The 15050-nt window shown below is 41.1% G+C and overlaps 1 protein-coding gene across 1 annotated transcript in view; it reads left to right on the top strand.

Moving 5' to 3' along the window:
* Positions 1-4357: 4357 nt before the first annotated feature.
* The window catches only part of LOC128514921 (uncharacterized), a 35230-nt gene continuing 24537 nt past the window's right edge, over positions 4358-15050 (top strand). The window contains exons 1-4 of the mRNA XM_053488836.1: positions 4358-4409; positions 4505-4849; positions 5001-5093; positions 7089-7142. Of these exons, the coding sequence (XP_053344811.1) occupies positions 4358-4409; positions 4505-4849; positions 5001-5093; positions 7089-7142 (544 nt within the window). The remainder of the gene's footprint in view (positions 4410-4504; positions 4850-5000; positions 5094-7088; positions 7143-15050) is intronic.

Here is a 15050-nt window from a genome sequence, read left to right as displayed (position 1 = left end):
CTTTAGGGCCTGAAATAGAGCCATGATTTTGAGGCAATTGAGTGCCGTGCAAAAAGATGGCCTCTCCAGCTCCCTTGGGCTGGACGGTCATTTAAGGCCGCACCCCAGCCCATGAGGGAAGCGTCTGTCGTTAGCATCTGCGACGACAAGACGAACTTAGAGTGGGACCCAGAGTCAGAAACCGGGGTCTGAACCACATAGGAAGGGTACGAAGCACCTGGCGCGTAGCCCTTATTGGGGATTGGCCCTAGAGTAAAATCCCCTGGTTCCTAGCCACAACTGAAATGCTCTCATGTGCAGAAGGTCCAAAGGTGTCACCGTGGATACAGCTGCCATGAGAGCTAAGATCTCTGAAAGTGATGGTCACTTTCTGGTCTAGCTTGATTTCCTTGATGGTGTTGAGAATGGATTCGACACGAGCGGGAGACAGCTGTGCCCGCTTACGCTCAAATTCCATGTGACACCCAAAAATGTTGTCCTCTAAACAGGAAAGAGCATGCTTTCATGGCATTGGATCTCAATCCTAGGAAACAAAGATTAGCTAGAACGACATGCTGATGTCGAAGCGCTAGCTACTGAGACTGGGCCGGCCAGTCATGTAATTCAATACGGATGCTCTGGAGTCGTAAGAGCCAAAAATTCATCCATGTATTTTGTGTATGTGCGGGTGAAAAAGCTAGACCAAATGGAAGGACCCGATACTGGTAAGCTTCGCCCCCGAAAGCGAACCTCAGGAACCTCCTGTGTTGTGGCAATATTTCCATTGATTTATTTTTAGATAGCGGAAAGGCCCGCAAAATCTAAAAAATTGGACTCAGCCCCCCGTTCCTCTTGCACTTTCCGGTTTCGTGGAGGTGGAGACCATGCCATTGAAACGCGGAGGGTGATGTGAGAACTGAATCCTGTAGTTTCTCTGTACAGTGCTTAGTGCCCAAGGAGATATACTTGGCAGTAGCTTCCACGCTGCCAGTTTCTCAGAAAGGGGCAAAGCTCAGTGGCTTGGTTAAACGGGGGGGATGTTAGATGTTCGGCATCCTGAAACACGGCAGGAAAAACCCGAAGAACTAACAATTTTATTGGAGACTGGAGTTGCCCGAAACACCAGTGGTGGCGGAGCAAGAACACCAACCTCCTGGGGGTGCCAGGGAGAACACTTCATTCTTTAAAAGGAATTCTGCGTGCCTCTCCCCATTGGGGGGCCACCCCCCACGATCCTGTTGAACCTCAGGGCTTCTTTGTGAAGACAATATTCCAGTCTGACCTCTTTTGAGGCGGATCTCTTCTTGTGTTTCATGCCTCGCAACAGTCAGACCCGGTCGAGACTGGGTGGCCGACAGTCCCGACTCTTGAGCAAGGCGGGGAAGGAATTTCCCGAAGGCTTGTTATATAACTCCGCCTCATGAACCTAGTGGCGACCGAGTAAACGACATCGCCAAGCAGGCCGGGAGGCGAGATGGGGCATCGAGGAGGAATACACGATCCTTTTCCTTAATGCCCCTGAGATTCAACCACAAGTGCCTCTCCGCGGAGACCATAGCAGCCATAAAACGGCCGATAGCACGAGCCGTCTGCTTTGTTGCACGAAGAGACAAGTCTGTGGCCCGGCGTAAATCCAATACGCCTTACCTTGCAGAGCCCCGCCAGTACTCAAGTCTCTCAGCAGGTCAGCCTGGTAGGCGTGCAAAACCGCCATGGTGTGCAATGGAGCACCAACCTGACCTGCTGCCTGAAAAGCTTTTCCCTCCAGGGAAGATAAAAAGTCTACACAGCTTGAAAGGAAGTAATAGCTTTTCAGGAAGGATGATGTCCCAGAAGAGAGATAGCCTGGAAGCGTCTCTTCTATCTGGGTGTCATCATATAACTCCGCGTTCCTACCTCAATTATATTTAAATAAATAAATAAGTTGATGGCAGGAAAACACGGGATGAATACAGCTTACTCCATGAAAGGGTTAACTTATATGGAGATTGCTAAGAAAAGGGGAGAGAGCGTCGTTGAGGCTCTGCCCCCGGCCACCCGACAGAACCTGCCGTCTGTTTTTTTTTTTTTTTTTTTTTTTATATTATTTTTAAGTGCTTAGAGCTATTATCATCTCCGCGAAAGCAAGAGAGGATGTTTATCCTTGCCCATTCACAAGAAGCGCGGCGCGCGTTTGCGAGCGGACAGAGGGATTTCCCGATCCGATGAGAACGCGAAAGAAAGGAGTTTTAAAACCCGTCTCTCACTGCTCTGCCGGATGCACGTGTTTAAGCCCCAGAAATGCGCAGCGGCTCGGAATGCGAGGCGCGCGCGTAGCACTTAATCGAAGCAGTAAAGTGTAGAGATCGCCCTCCGATATGGATTATACACACGGAGGGACATCTCGTTTAAAACTCTACCATATCGGTGAGTTAAACACTTTCTTATTTTGCTGGTTTAAACACACACGCAAACACAACAAGGTCAGTGAAGACAAAAGATCTGAGGAATGTTTCCGGTTCACTCCTATTTATAACCTGCAGGTGCGTCTCATCAGATGACGTCACCCGACCGAGGTTATATAAGCCAAAATTTGGCGTGTTTGATACACACATGCTTCACAACCGGCAACATGACAAGATGTTTCCCATAGCGTTTTCACGCAGCATCGAGTGTAGCCTTTGAAAGGGAACCACAATGTTATTTCTGTTAAAGTGAAACAACTGCATGATGTGAAAGAGCGCTGCTGCAGTCAGGAACACTTCTACACGTGTGTTAAGAGTGTTTTCACACTGGGCCTGAACACGCGAGTGATGACCTTAACAAACACAAATATTTTCCACACTTTTAATTAAAGCTTAAACATGAGAGATAAATATTAATAAAAGAAATACGTTAGGAAATAGAATTAACTAGTAAAATATACTGTACAATGTAAAATAAAATAAACTGTACAAATAAGAACAAGTGTCAATATAATAATATAGAAATATAAAAAGAAGAAAAAAGAAATTTGTCCAAATCAGAAATGTAGAAATGACTGAGGTGTGCAAATATGCATAAAGTGACTTCTTAAAGTGACTTGTTATTAAAGTGATTTGTGCAGTGGTCCATAAATGAAAATATAAATATATAGTGCAAAAGTGTGCATGAATGTGTCCATAGTAGCCATGAATGCCCAGTCAGTGTTTGATGTAAAAGAGATGATGTTGGTCCTGTCAGTCCTGTATTGTTATTTTTCTGTATTATATTGTGACACACTCAGTGTGGACATCAGAATCCCACCTTTCTTCCTCTCCATACGCAGCTCTAGATCTTCCATTTGCCTGAAGTCAGATTTAATTTGAATTTCCAGCTCTAGTGGTAGTTTAGTTAAGATTTATTTATTTTCCCCAAAGTCTCCTCCCTCCATAACTGTTCTTTATAATGTTGCTAACAGTGATATTGAAAACAAAATGACGTGCTTTTATAAATACATGGCCATAACATTATGAACACTGACAGGTGAAGTGAATAACATTGAGCACCAACTATACACACAAACTGGAGAGACGGTCATGTGACCCCAAAGAACAGCTCACTTATACCCATGGGGACGACTAGCCAGCTGATGGGTCCAATCCCAGAAAAAGGGTCAATGTTGGTCACAGTAGAAAGGTATCAGAACACCCAGTGCATCACAGCCTCCCGTGTTTGGGGCTTAGCAGAGAAAGAGTTCAAGATGGTGATGGTAAGTACTTAACTGTTGAGTCAAATTTAAATGTCAAATTCTGTTAATGTCATGAAATAACACTGAACAAATAACTTAAAGGAAGTTAATTTTTGTTGTGAGAAAGTTAATTAACAGATTAAACACGTGGCTTTGATAGATTTAAAGAACAAATTAATAATTATTAAATTTAATAGTCAAGCTTAATGTGTTAAAAATATTGTGTGTGTGTTTGTGTGTACTGCTTTCTAATGTTTATATCTTAAATACTACAGATGAGCTTTCACTCATGTGTCATATGGTTTTTGTAAAACCCCATATATACATTCACTTAAGTTTCCATACACACACACACACACACACACACACACAGCAGGATTCCACATTATTCCTCTTTGGGGTTGTTAGATCTGCTGACCTAAAAGCACTTCATTAAACTTCTTCTATCAGAGAGGTTCCAGCACACAGGACTGATAGAGCTCCAGTAGATCATATCTGTAAAGTCATGTGACTCATCACAGCATCAGAATAGACAAGAATTCACTGTGAGCTTCACATCTCATTACAGCTAATGGACCAATCAAATCAGTCCACAGCTTCAAAACATCCAATCAGGCGTGAGTCTGGACCTGGTTTTCTACTGAACACACAAGTTCATTACCTCACTATCACTTTGTCTAAACAGGAACGATGATCACACTCTTTGTGGCTCTTTACTCTCTGCTTTGTCTCTGCACAACTGGTGAGGAACATTTTAAACTTTAACTTAAAATAGTCATTTTACATGTTTTACTAATTCATTAAAATAAAATATTAAACACTTTTTTGATTTTACAGGAAACACTTCTGACATCAAGGAGCTTCAAGTGAAAACAGCAAAGCCTGGAGAAGCTGTAACGATGGAGTGTAACATTAGTGAGGTCAGAAACAAAAAGAGTTTTGCTTGGTACAGACAGAGTTTTGGAAAAGTGCCACAGGTTTTTGCAAGAGAGTACGTTGGCACTCCTGGCTACACATTTTTCGAGGGATTTAATGATAGCCGCTTCAGTGTTACTGTAAAGGACCAAAAGTTTGATCTCAACATTAAAGAAATAAGAGAAGATGATGGAGGAGAATATTTCTGTGGATATGTGGAGGGAAGTACAATAAAGTTCACATCTGGAACACGTCTGCAGTTTGAAGGTAAACAGTTTTACTCTGATAACCTGCTAATTCCAGATCAACACTTTAACCAGAATTATGTGTACATGTGCATTAAATGTTGAATATTTCACATTATTCATATTTAGTATCATTTCTGTTTATTTGCTGCTTTTCCAATTTATTTGTAAAGGTGAAGAGATGAAACCCTGTCCTACACCTGGAACACTTAACAAGAACACACACTCTGTTACACACCAGGGTTCAAACAGCAGTGATGGAGAAGGTCAGAGTTTTAATAAATTTTCTTTTACTTTGTCAGGGGTGGACAATGTACACAAATCCTTAAATGCTTAAGTCCAAGTACTCGCTTTTATTTTTTTCTCTTATTAAAAGTTTATTGTAAATAATTATGGCTCTAATGTTATATGATTATCTTTGTGATTAGTCTCTTGTTCTCTTTGATGAATATAAATCAGTGTTTCATGTGTTTGGTGTGTAATAGATGGACTGAGACACTGGAGTGTTTGATAGTTTAGCAGAGGTTATGATCACAGCCAGTGGAAGCTGAATCTCAGTTGGTTAAAGTAGAACTTCACTCCACCTGCTAACTGTTTTAAAGTAAACATTTTCTTTGTCACATACACAGTATGATATGCAGTGAAATGCTTACGTGAACACTGATGACCAAAAAATAAAATATTTTCAAAAAAGAATGTAAATAAGAATATAAATGTACAAATATAGAAATATAGAAAGGTTGGCACGGTGGTGTAGTGGTTAGCACTGTCGCCCTGCACCTTCAGGGTCTAGGTTTGATTCCCGTGTGCAATTGACCCACAGTCCAAAGACCTGCAGCTTAGGCTAATTGAAATTCCCAAATTGCCCTTAGTGTGTGTGGGAGCGAAGGATTGGAACCCTGTCCAGCGTGTACCCGGCCTGGTGCCCTAATTCTCCTGTGATAGGCTCCAGGACCCTCGTGACCCTGAATATAGGATAAAGCGGTATAGAAGATGAGTGAGTGAAAAATATAGAAACACTTTTAACTGTAAAAAACTGACATTATGAACAAATAATAAAATTAAATACAGCATTGTCATACTGTATGAGAGCCATATGAGAGCGTTCAGCTGATGAGTTATAAACACTACACACTGAGGTGAAACAGCTCGCTAATGGAAATGGATAAAACTTCATTAGTGATTATTAGCTCCAGTCTGAGCTGCTGTTGTTGTATTGGGTTGTGGTGTAGAGACGCTTCACTGCTCAAGAGTTATTAGTTACTTCGTTAACTACTAATCTACTAAAACTATCTGGTGGATCACACAACAGTATCATGAATTAATTTAAAACACGAACACAAAGAAAGATGTTGCTGCTGCAAGCTAACATTAGATAAACACTAGCACAAACAATGGGGTTACTGCTACGAGTCAGTTCAGATTTAATGCACAATTCTTGTAAGAATTCAGTATTGTAGTCTGTTACACTGATCTTCCTATAGTAACGTACCTAATACCTTTACAGTGGAACCTTGGATTAGCAACATTATTCCATTCTGGAAACGGCTCATATTTCAAAACACTCGAATTTCCCCATAAGGAATAATGGAAACTCAAATGATTCGTTGCACAGTCCAAAAAATAAATAAATAAAAATAAATAATACAAAATGTAAAGTAAAAATAAAACAAAGTAACCTATACTTCACCTTAAAAAAAGTATAAATAAATCCTGACAGATAATTGTTTCTGTTTATGCTCGCAGGCGCTGTCTGTGTGTGTGTGTGTGTGTGTGTGTGTGTGTGTGTGTGTGTGTAAAGGCGAGAAAGACCGTTGGCTCAGTTGTGATTACGTGATGCTTGGCGTCAAAACAAGATACATGATACTCGGTACTCGTGAACCAAGACTTATTCGTTTTCCAAGTCAAAATGTAGTAAAAATCTTTGCTCGTCTTGCGGTACACTCGCAAACTGCTTTACTCGCAATCCGAGCGTTTACTGTAAAAATTGGCGAGCTTCCTGTGTTTTAATTTACAGTCATCAGTAAGAAGAAACAACATGTTAGTGGAGTATAAATTATGATATTATAAATGGACTGAAGTTAAAGTAAAAACTCCCCTTAAAAGAAATTACTCCTGTGAAGTAGAGATACTTTAATCATTACTTAAGTACAGTAAGAGATTTACATTTACTTTGTTCTTGTCCATCATGAATTTTGTATAACAAGAAATTTCTTTAAATTAAACCTTATTCTGTGAATAAATCATTTTAATCTCTAAAGGTAAAGAGATGAAACCCTGTTCTACACCTGGAACACATGACATCACATCTACTGGTAAGAGTTTTAGTCAAATAAGCTTCTTATCTCTTCTATGTCAGGATTTTCCACTGGTAAAACCTTTCAAAATAAATTGTGTTAATAATTTAATAAAAGGTTAATAATTTTAAAGTGTTTCAGCTTTTGATATTTATTAAAAACATGTTTTCCATACAGGTTCCATCTCTACTGATCAGATGCGTGTGCTGTTCTGGCTCTCTGTTTCTAGAGTTGGAGTTCTTGTCTTCATTATTTTTCCAACGATGCTGATTGTTTACAAATTAAAATACAAATTTTCATAAAATGGAAGAAATACTGATAATCTGTTAGATTTAACTAAAGTTAATCACTATAAATAGGTGGATGTGTGTTCTCTATATATGATTTGCTATATATTCTGGTGTTTACAATAGATTTAAAAATACCATGACATCAGTGTGAACCTGCAGAATACCTGTGATTTATTTATCTTTTTCCTTTTCAGACAGTGATGTACTTGAATATGTATAGAATAACATTTCATTCAGCAAAGTGCAAATAACATTTCTAAAAAAAAAAAAACATTCATTCCTCAATAATATTTTATTGTTGTTGTTTTAATGTTATTACTGATTGGTGTTTCTTACTGTAACTTTGGGCTGCTTTTACTAGTAGTTCTGTAATCACTCCATTTCAACATGTATTACTCCCTGATACTATATGAAGAAGAAATCTCGAGAGGAAGCAGACTCAGAAGAGAACTCATCCTCAACTGGGTGTCAGCAGATAATAAATTCACATCCCAACTGTACGAGATGTTTAGATGATGAGAACTCCAACCAGAAGTAAGGCATCAGGGTGGTTCAATCATGTCAAGAGAGCCAAAACCTCCAGTTAAATCTGAACGAATTACAAGTTTTCCCTCTTAAAAAGTGCAGTATTTTTTTTCTTTTCTTTGTTCACACATGGCATTTAAACACATAAAATAAGAAAAAGAGAACTTTGATACCCCCATGGTGTTCTCGGTCAAAAATTATCGGTCATCAGAAATGAATGGGTAAGACTACAATTAGTGTAAAAAACTGTTAAAGGACATTTCTACACTGTGGCAGAACGGAGCATGCAGAGGCAGCGTTCCTGCACGCTCCATCCTGACGGTGCTTCTTCCACTGTTGTTGGTAGGCCTGGCCCCTCCCAGCTCTCCATAGGTGCAGCCTTAGGTGGGAGTCCTCGCTGACAACCATCGCTGGGCGGCTTTCCCGGCTGGGATCGGGGACCTTAACGCAGTCCTCCTCGCAGCCTTTTCCTCTTTGGTGGTGGGGACGCTTCTAGGGAAGGGACAAAACTCTGCGCCTTGCTTTTATAATGCAGGGCAAGCCTGAGATCCTATTACCGTTAATTATCGGCAGTTGGTCTGAATAGGCGTCCCTTTGCATACCTGCAGAATAGTCTATTTTTGTGAAATACATCAATATGTTAATAATTTACACTATGATAACATTAGTGCAGAAGGATTTGAGGAGACTTGTCTCTATTACATCATGTCTTTAAGACATTCACAGTAAATTTGCCGTAGACAGTGTTTATTTTCCTGAACATTACAAAACAGTCCAATAAATACGGTGGCCCTGAAGTGCAAAACAAATTAACAAAACTGAAAACAAAATACCAAAACCCAAAACAAAATTACAAATTCAAAAACAAATTAACAAAAATATTAGAAAAAGTAGTATCAGCTCCAATATGCACATTTTTGCAGGAAAACAACATCCTTGAGGAGTTTCAGTCAGGTTTCAGGCCCCATCATAGTACAGAAACTGCACTAGTTAAGATTGCAAACGACTTGTTTTTAGCTTCGGACCAAGGCTGCATCTCAATACTAGTCTTGCTTGATCTTAGTGCTGCATTCGACACTATAGATCATAATATTCTCATAGATCGCTTACAAAATCACATAGGTATTCAGGGACAGGCATTAAAATGGTTTAGATCATACCTGTCTGATCGATACCATTTTGTAGATCTAAATGGAGAACTGTCTGGTGTAATGCCAGTGAAATATGGGGTCCCACAAGGGTCAGTTTTAGGACCTCTGCTGTTCTCAATATACATGCTTCCCTTGGGTAACATCATTAGAAGACATGGGATTAGTTTCCATTGTTATGCTGATGATACACAATTATATATCTCAACAAAACCAGATGAAATATCTAAGTTGTCTAGATTAACCAAGTGTGTCCAATAACTTTCTTTTACTAAACTCAGAAAAGACAGAGATATTACTCATCGGCCCAAAAACCAGCACACAACAGCTTTCACAATTCAGCCTGCATTTAGAAGGATGTACTGTTATTACTAGCTCAACAGTAAAAGACCTGGGCGTATTACAGATGTGGCAATTAAGACTGCGCGTGTTTTCCCGCGGGATGCCTCAATTTAGCGCGCCGCGACGCGACTTGCCGTAAGCAACATTCGGGAATTTAAATACATTTGTTGTGCTTCACTGAATATGCGCCAGATGGCGCATGGAAGGACTTTATTTAAACGCCGGACCAAGTACTGTACAACGAAGAATTGTGTATAATAACTTAGTCTAAAACAATATTGTTCCCAATGCTGAAGCAAACATGAATTTTTTTTTTGCTTTACAACAGATCTTTCATGATAAATGTGTGTATATGTGCTTCATATTTTTTTCATAATGATGAAATGAGATACCCAAATTCGTGCTTTAAAATTCTTAATAAGTTTCTTATATATTTTTTGTAATGTTTAAACAGGGACAAAACAGTAAAAGACATGGCAATGTCTCGGTTTGAATGGTGTTGAAATTAATTTAATTTCCTGATAGTAGGCTATCTAATAGTCTTAACTATGCGAATGTCCTGATTCGTGAATATGCCAACATATCTTATTTAAAACGTAAAAATGTGTCGACATCATCAGAAGACATGAATGCAACCACGGGGGGCGCAATCCAGTGTCTTCTTGTGCCAGTCCCAAGTCTGGAAAAATGCAGAGGGTTGTGTCAGGAAGGGCATCCGACGTAAAACATTTGCCAAATCAATAATGCGAATCAAGAATATAATTCCCATACCGGATCGGTCGTGGCCCGGGTTAACAACGACCGCCACTGGTGCTGTTGACCTACAGGGTGCTGGTGGAAATTGGGCTACTGTTGGTCGAAGAAGAAGAAGAGGAAGGCGTGTTCGTAAGCAGAGAGAGAAGAGGAAAGGCAAGAGTTTAGGAGTGATAGTGGGGACTTTGAATGTTGGGACCATGACAGGGAAGGAAAGAGAGTTAGTTGATATGATGCAGAGAAGAAAGGTGGATATACTGTGTGTACAGGAGACCAGGTGGAAAGGTAGCAAGGCTAGAAGCTTAGGATCAGGGTTCAAATTGTTTTACCATGGTGTGGATAGGAAAAGAAATGGAGTAGGAGTTATACTAAAAGAGGAGTTTGTAAGGAATGTTCTAGAGGTGAAGAGAGTATCAGATAGGGTGATGAGTCTGAAGCTGGAAATTGAAGGGATAATGTTCAATGTTGTTAGTGGTTATGCCCCACAGGTAGGATGTGAGTTAAAAGAGAAGGAGAAATTCTGGAGTGAGTTAGATGAAGTGATGCAGAGCATCCCCAGAGGGGAGAGAGTGGTGATTGGTGCAGACTTCAATGGACATGTTGGGGAAGGGAACAGAGGTGATGAAAATGTGATGGGCAGGTTTGGTTTTCAGGACAGGAATGTAGAAGGACAGATGGTGGTGGACTTTGCAAAGAGGATGGAAATGGCAGTGGTAAATACTTTCTTCCAGAAGAGGCAGGAACATAGGGTGACATATAAGAGTGGAGGCAGAAGCACTCAGGTCGACTACATCTTGTGTCGACGTTGTAACCTGAAAGAGATCAGTGACTGCAAAGTGTTGGTAGGGGAGAGTGTAGCCAGACAACACAGAATGGTGGTGTGCAAAATAACCCTGGTGGTGAGGAAGGCGAAGAGGACAAAGGCAGAGCAGAGGACAAAGTGGTGGAAGCTGAGAAAGGAAGAATGTTGTGAAGTCTTTAGGGAGGAGTTGAGACAGGCTATGGGTGGTCAGGAGGTGCTTTCAGTTGACTGGACAACTACAGCCAATGTGATCAGGGAGACAGGTAGGAGGGTACTTGGTGTATCATCAGGTAAGGGGAAAGTGGACAAGGAGACTTGGTGGTGGAATGAGGAAGTCCAGGAGTGTATACAGGGAAAGAGGCTAGCTAAGAAGAAGTGGGACACTGAGAGGACTGAAGAGAGTAGACAGGAGTACAAGGAGATGCAGAGTAAGGTGAAGGTAGAGGTGGCAAAGGCCAAACAAAGAGCATATGAGGACTTGTATGCTAGGCTAGACAGTAAGGAGGGAGAGGGGGATCTGTACAGGTTGGCAAGGCAAAGAGATAGAGATGGGAAGGATGTGCAGCAGGTTAGAGTGATTAAAGATAGAGATGGAAATGTACTGACAGATGCCAGGAGGGTGATGGGAAGATGGAAGGAGTACTTTAAGGAGTTGATGAATGAGGAAAACGAAAGAGAACAAAGAGTAGAAGAGGTGACTGTTGTGGAACAGGAAGTAGCAAATATTGGTAGAAGTGAGGTGAGAAGGGCGTTGAAAAAGATGAAGAGTGGAAAGGCTGTTGGTCCTGATGACATACCTGTGGAGGTATGGAAGTGCTTAGGAGAGGTGGCAGTAGAGTTTTTGACAAGTTTGTTTAACAAGATCTTGGAGAGTGAGAGGATTCCAGAGGAATGGAGAAGTGTATTGGTGCCAATTTTTAAGAACAAGGGAGATGTGCAAAGCTGTGGCAATTATAGAGGTATAAAGCTAATGAGCCAGACAATGAAGCTGTGGGAAAGAGTAGTGGAAGCTAGGTTAAGGGCAGAGGTAAGCATTTGTGAGCAGCAATATGGTTTTATGCCTAGAAAGAGTACATCAGATGCAGTATTTGCTTTGAGGATGCTGGCGGAGAAGTACAGAGAAGGTAACAGGGAGTTGCATTGTGTCTTTTTAGATTTAGAGAAAGCGTATGACAGGGTGCCAAGAGAGGAGCTGTGGTATTATATGAGGAAGTCTGGAGTGGCAGAGAAGTATGTTAGAGTGGTGCAGGACATGTATGAGAGCTGTAAGACAGTGGTAAGATGTGCTGTAGGTGTGACAGAAGAGTTTAAGGTGGAGGTGGGTCTGCATCAAGGATCAGCTCTAAGCCCCTTTTTGTTTGCTCTGGTGATGGACAGGATGACAGATGAGGTAAGACAGGAGTCCCCATGGACTATGATGTTTGCAGATGACATTGTGCTCTGTAGCGAGAGCAGGGAACAGGTGGAGGAAAATTTGGAGAGGTGGAGGTATGCTCTGGAAAGCAGAGGAATGAAGGTTAGCCGCAGCAAGACGGAATACATGTGTGTAAATGAGAGTGACCCTGGAGGATCGGTGAGGCTACAGGGAGCAGAGGTAAAGAAGGTGCAGGATTTTAAGTACTTGGGTTCAACGGTCCAGAGCAACGGGGAGTGTGGAAAGGAGGTGAAGAGGCGTGTACAGGCAGGTTGGAATGGGTGAAGAAAAGTGTCAGGTGTGTTGTGCGATAAAAGAGTATCAGCGAGAATGAAAGGAAAGGTGTACAGGACAGTGGTGAGACCAGCGATGCTCTACGGCTTAGAGAGAGTGGCGCTGAAGAAAAGACAGGAGGCAGAGTTGGAGGTAGCAGAGCTAAAGATGTTGAGGTTCTCTTTGGGAGTGACAAGGATGGATAGGATTAAGAATGAGTTTATCAGAGGGACAACCCACGTTAGATGTTTTGGAGATAAAGTCAGAGAGGCCAGATTGAGGTGGTTTGGACATGTTCAGAGGAGAGATTGGGAATATATCGGTAGAAGGATGCTGAGGTTGGAACTGCCAGGCAGGAGGTCTAGAGGAAGACCAAAGAGGAGATTTATGGATGCAGTGAGAGAGGACATGAAGTTAGTTGGTGTGAGAGAAGAGGATGCAGAGGATAGGGTTAGATGGAGACAGATGATTCGCTGTGGCGACCCCTGAAAGGGAACAGCCGAAAGACAAAGAAGAAGATCATCAGAAGACATGAATGAACTATATATATTATATTATTAAGTAAATATTATCTTATGACCACAAACTTTTTCGGGCTTTTTATAATAATCATCATATTTGCTGTTTGTGTCCAGCATTTAATAATTATTTCATACATTATTTAACCACGGCTGGAAATAATAGCTGGAATGTGATGTGATTGTGAATTCCTGACTGAAATAAAGCAGTTTGTCTTTTGTAAAGTACTTTCTCTTTACAAAAGGCAGCGTTTTTATAAAGCGTTTTTTAAAGGCAGCGTTTTTATGTAGGTTGATAAACGTGTGTTGTACAGTATATACACCGCGACAGCGCGCGCAGTTACTCACTTCTCACCTTTTATGTAGGTCTGCTCGGACTAATTCGTTTTAAACCCCTCAAAAATGTGTGTGTATACAGCCCCAAACCTCAACCAGTTATTAAAGCATCTATTTAGAAAAAATGCCCCAGTGATTTCGGAGCTTCAGGAAATCTCCCGGCGCTCTGCGCATAACACCGGGCCAACTCATGTCGAAAAGAATTTTTAAACAGTTTCTAAACGTGGGCTATTGTTTTTTTTTTTACTTATAGTATTTGTTAATTTAATTTAAATGAGGTTTGGGCTCAGGACTTTAATTCGGCATCGTGATTCTCCTCTTTAATTTACTCCATAGTTTTAATCAGAGCTCAGCCGCATGCATGGAGTTTTCCAGAGCGCACCGGCAGAAGTAGACTAATGATTATGAATGCGTCGGGAAAACAGCAAGCAGACTGACTCTGACCATTTATAAAAACGTTTGCGTTCATTTTCTGACGCGCTCAAGTTCACCAAAAAACAATACAGAACAGCTCACCGTATTTGCTTTCAAACATTTATAAAACCACGTTTTTTCGTTACTGTGAGTGCGCTTAAATAAAAGTTGAGTCTTATAAAGGGATGTAGTCTTATATAGTTTTATTATATAGTTTTTGCACATTAATCAGAATCCTCATCTGTTACATTTTTTAGGACAATAGTTTTTTTTCAGCCTGTCACGGCGTGCGCCCAAATCAATATCGCTCCTCGCTCACTAGTTAGGCGGCCTCTCCTTCAGATATGCAAAGAAGCAGGGCTGCAGAGTTAGGCACGAATAGTGAAGAAGAGCTCTCCTTGCTAAAGATTTCGGGCTTCCAATCCGCGCTATAAAATACTCGGGGTTTGTTGGTTTACAGTGGATTTTACTATGCGGTGTGAGTGAGACGTGCGCACACAACGCGGAAGTGCGGCATGAAAACGGGGCAATTGGAACGCGCCCCAGGGACTTTAAAGAAGAGCCAGCGCGAGCGGACGGAGGCAGGAGCTGCTGTCCACGGATGGCGGTCGTATTCGTATTTTATAGCGCAGGGTGCAAACCCGGGATCATTGGCATGGATGAGCTATGTTCAGCTCTGTACCAGCATGTCATGTGGGCTTTATAAGACTAAAAAGTGGCAGCTGGTATGCCTAAAAATAGACGCAGGTTAATTTTTTTATAGTCTAAATTAAAATCCTCCTCTTTAGTGCCTCCTATTCCTATTAATCCTGTTCTTTTAGTGTCACTGCGTGTGCTTACAATGCCAGACAACATTCAAATGCAAATTATTCACTCTCCCCAAGTGTGAATCAGCTGTTCTCACTTATACATATTAACCTATACGTTCTCACCTAAAGTGTTTAGGTAAAATTCCACCTATACAAGTGTGACAAATATGCAAAGAAAAAAAATAGAAAGGGGCAAATACTTTTTCATGGCACTTCACATGTAGTCAGATTGTTCCACTGGGCTGAAACTGTAGCAGGTGGAGTTATAGCACTTTTCAAATCACACTTACTATACACTGATA

Source organism: Clarias gariepinus, chromosome 27 (genome assembly GCF_024256425.1).
Source record: "Clarias gariepinus isolate MV-2021 ecotype Netherlands chromosome 27, CGAR_prim_01v2, whole genome shotgun sequence".
In the NCBI taxonomy this organism is placed as follows: domain Eukaryota; kingdom Metazoa; phylum Chordata; class Actinopteri; order Siluriformes; family Clariidae; genus Clarias; species Clarias gariepinus.
Note: the sequence above shows the minus strand (reverse complement) of the source record. Positions and strands in the feature narration are given on the sequence as shown.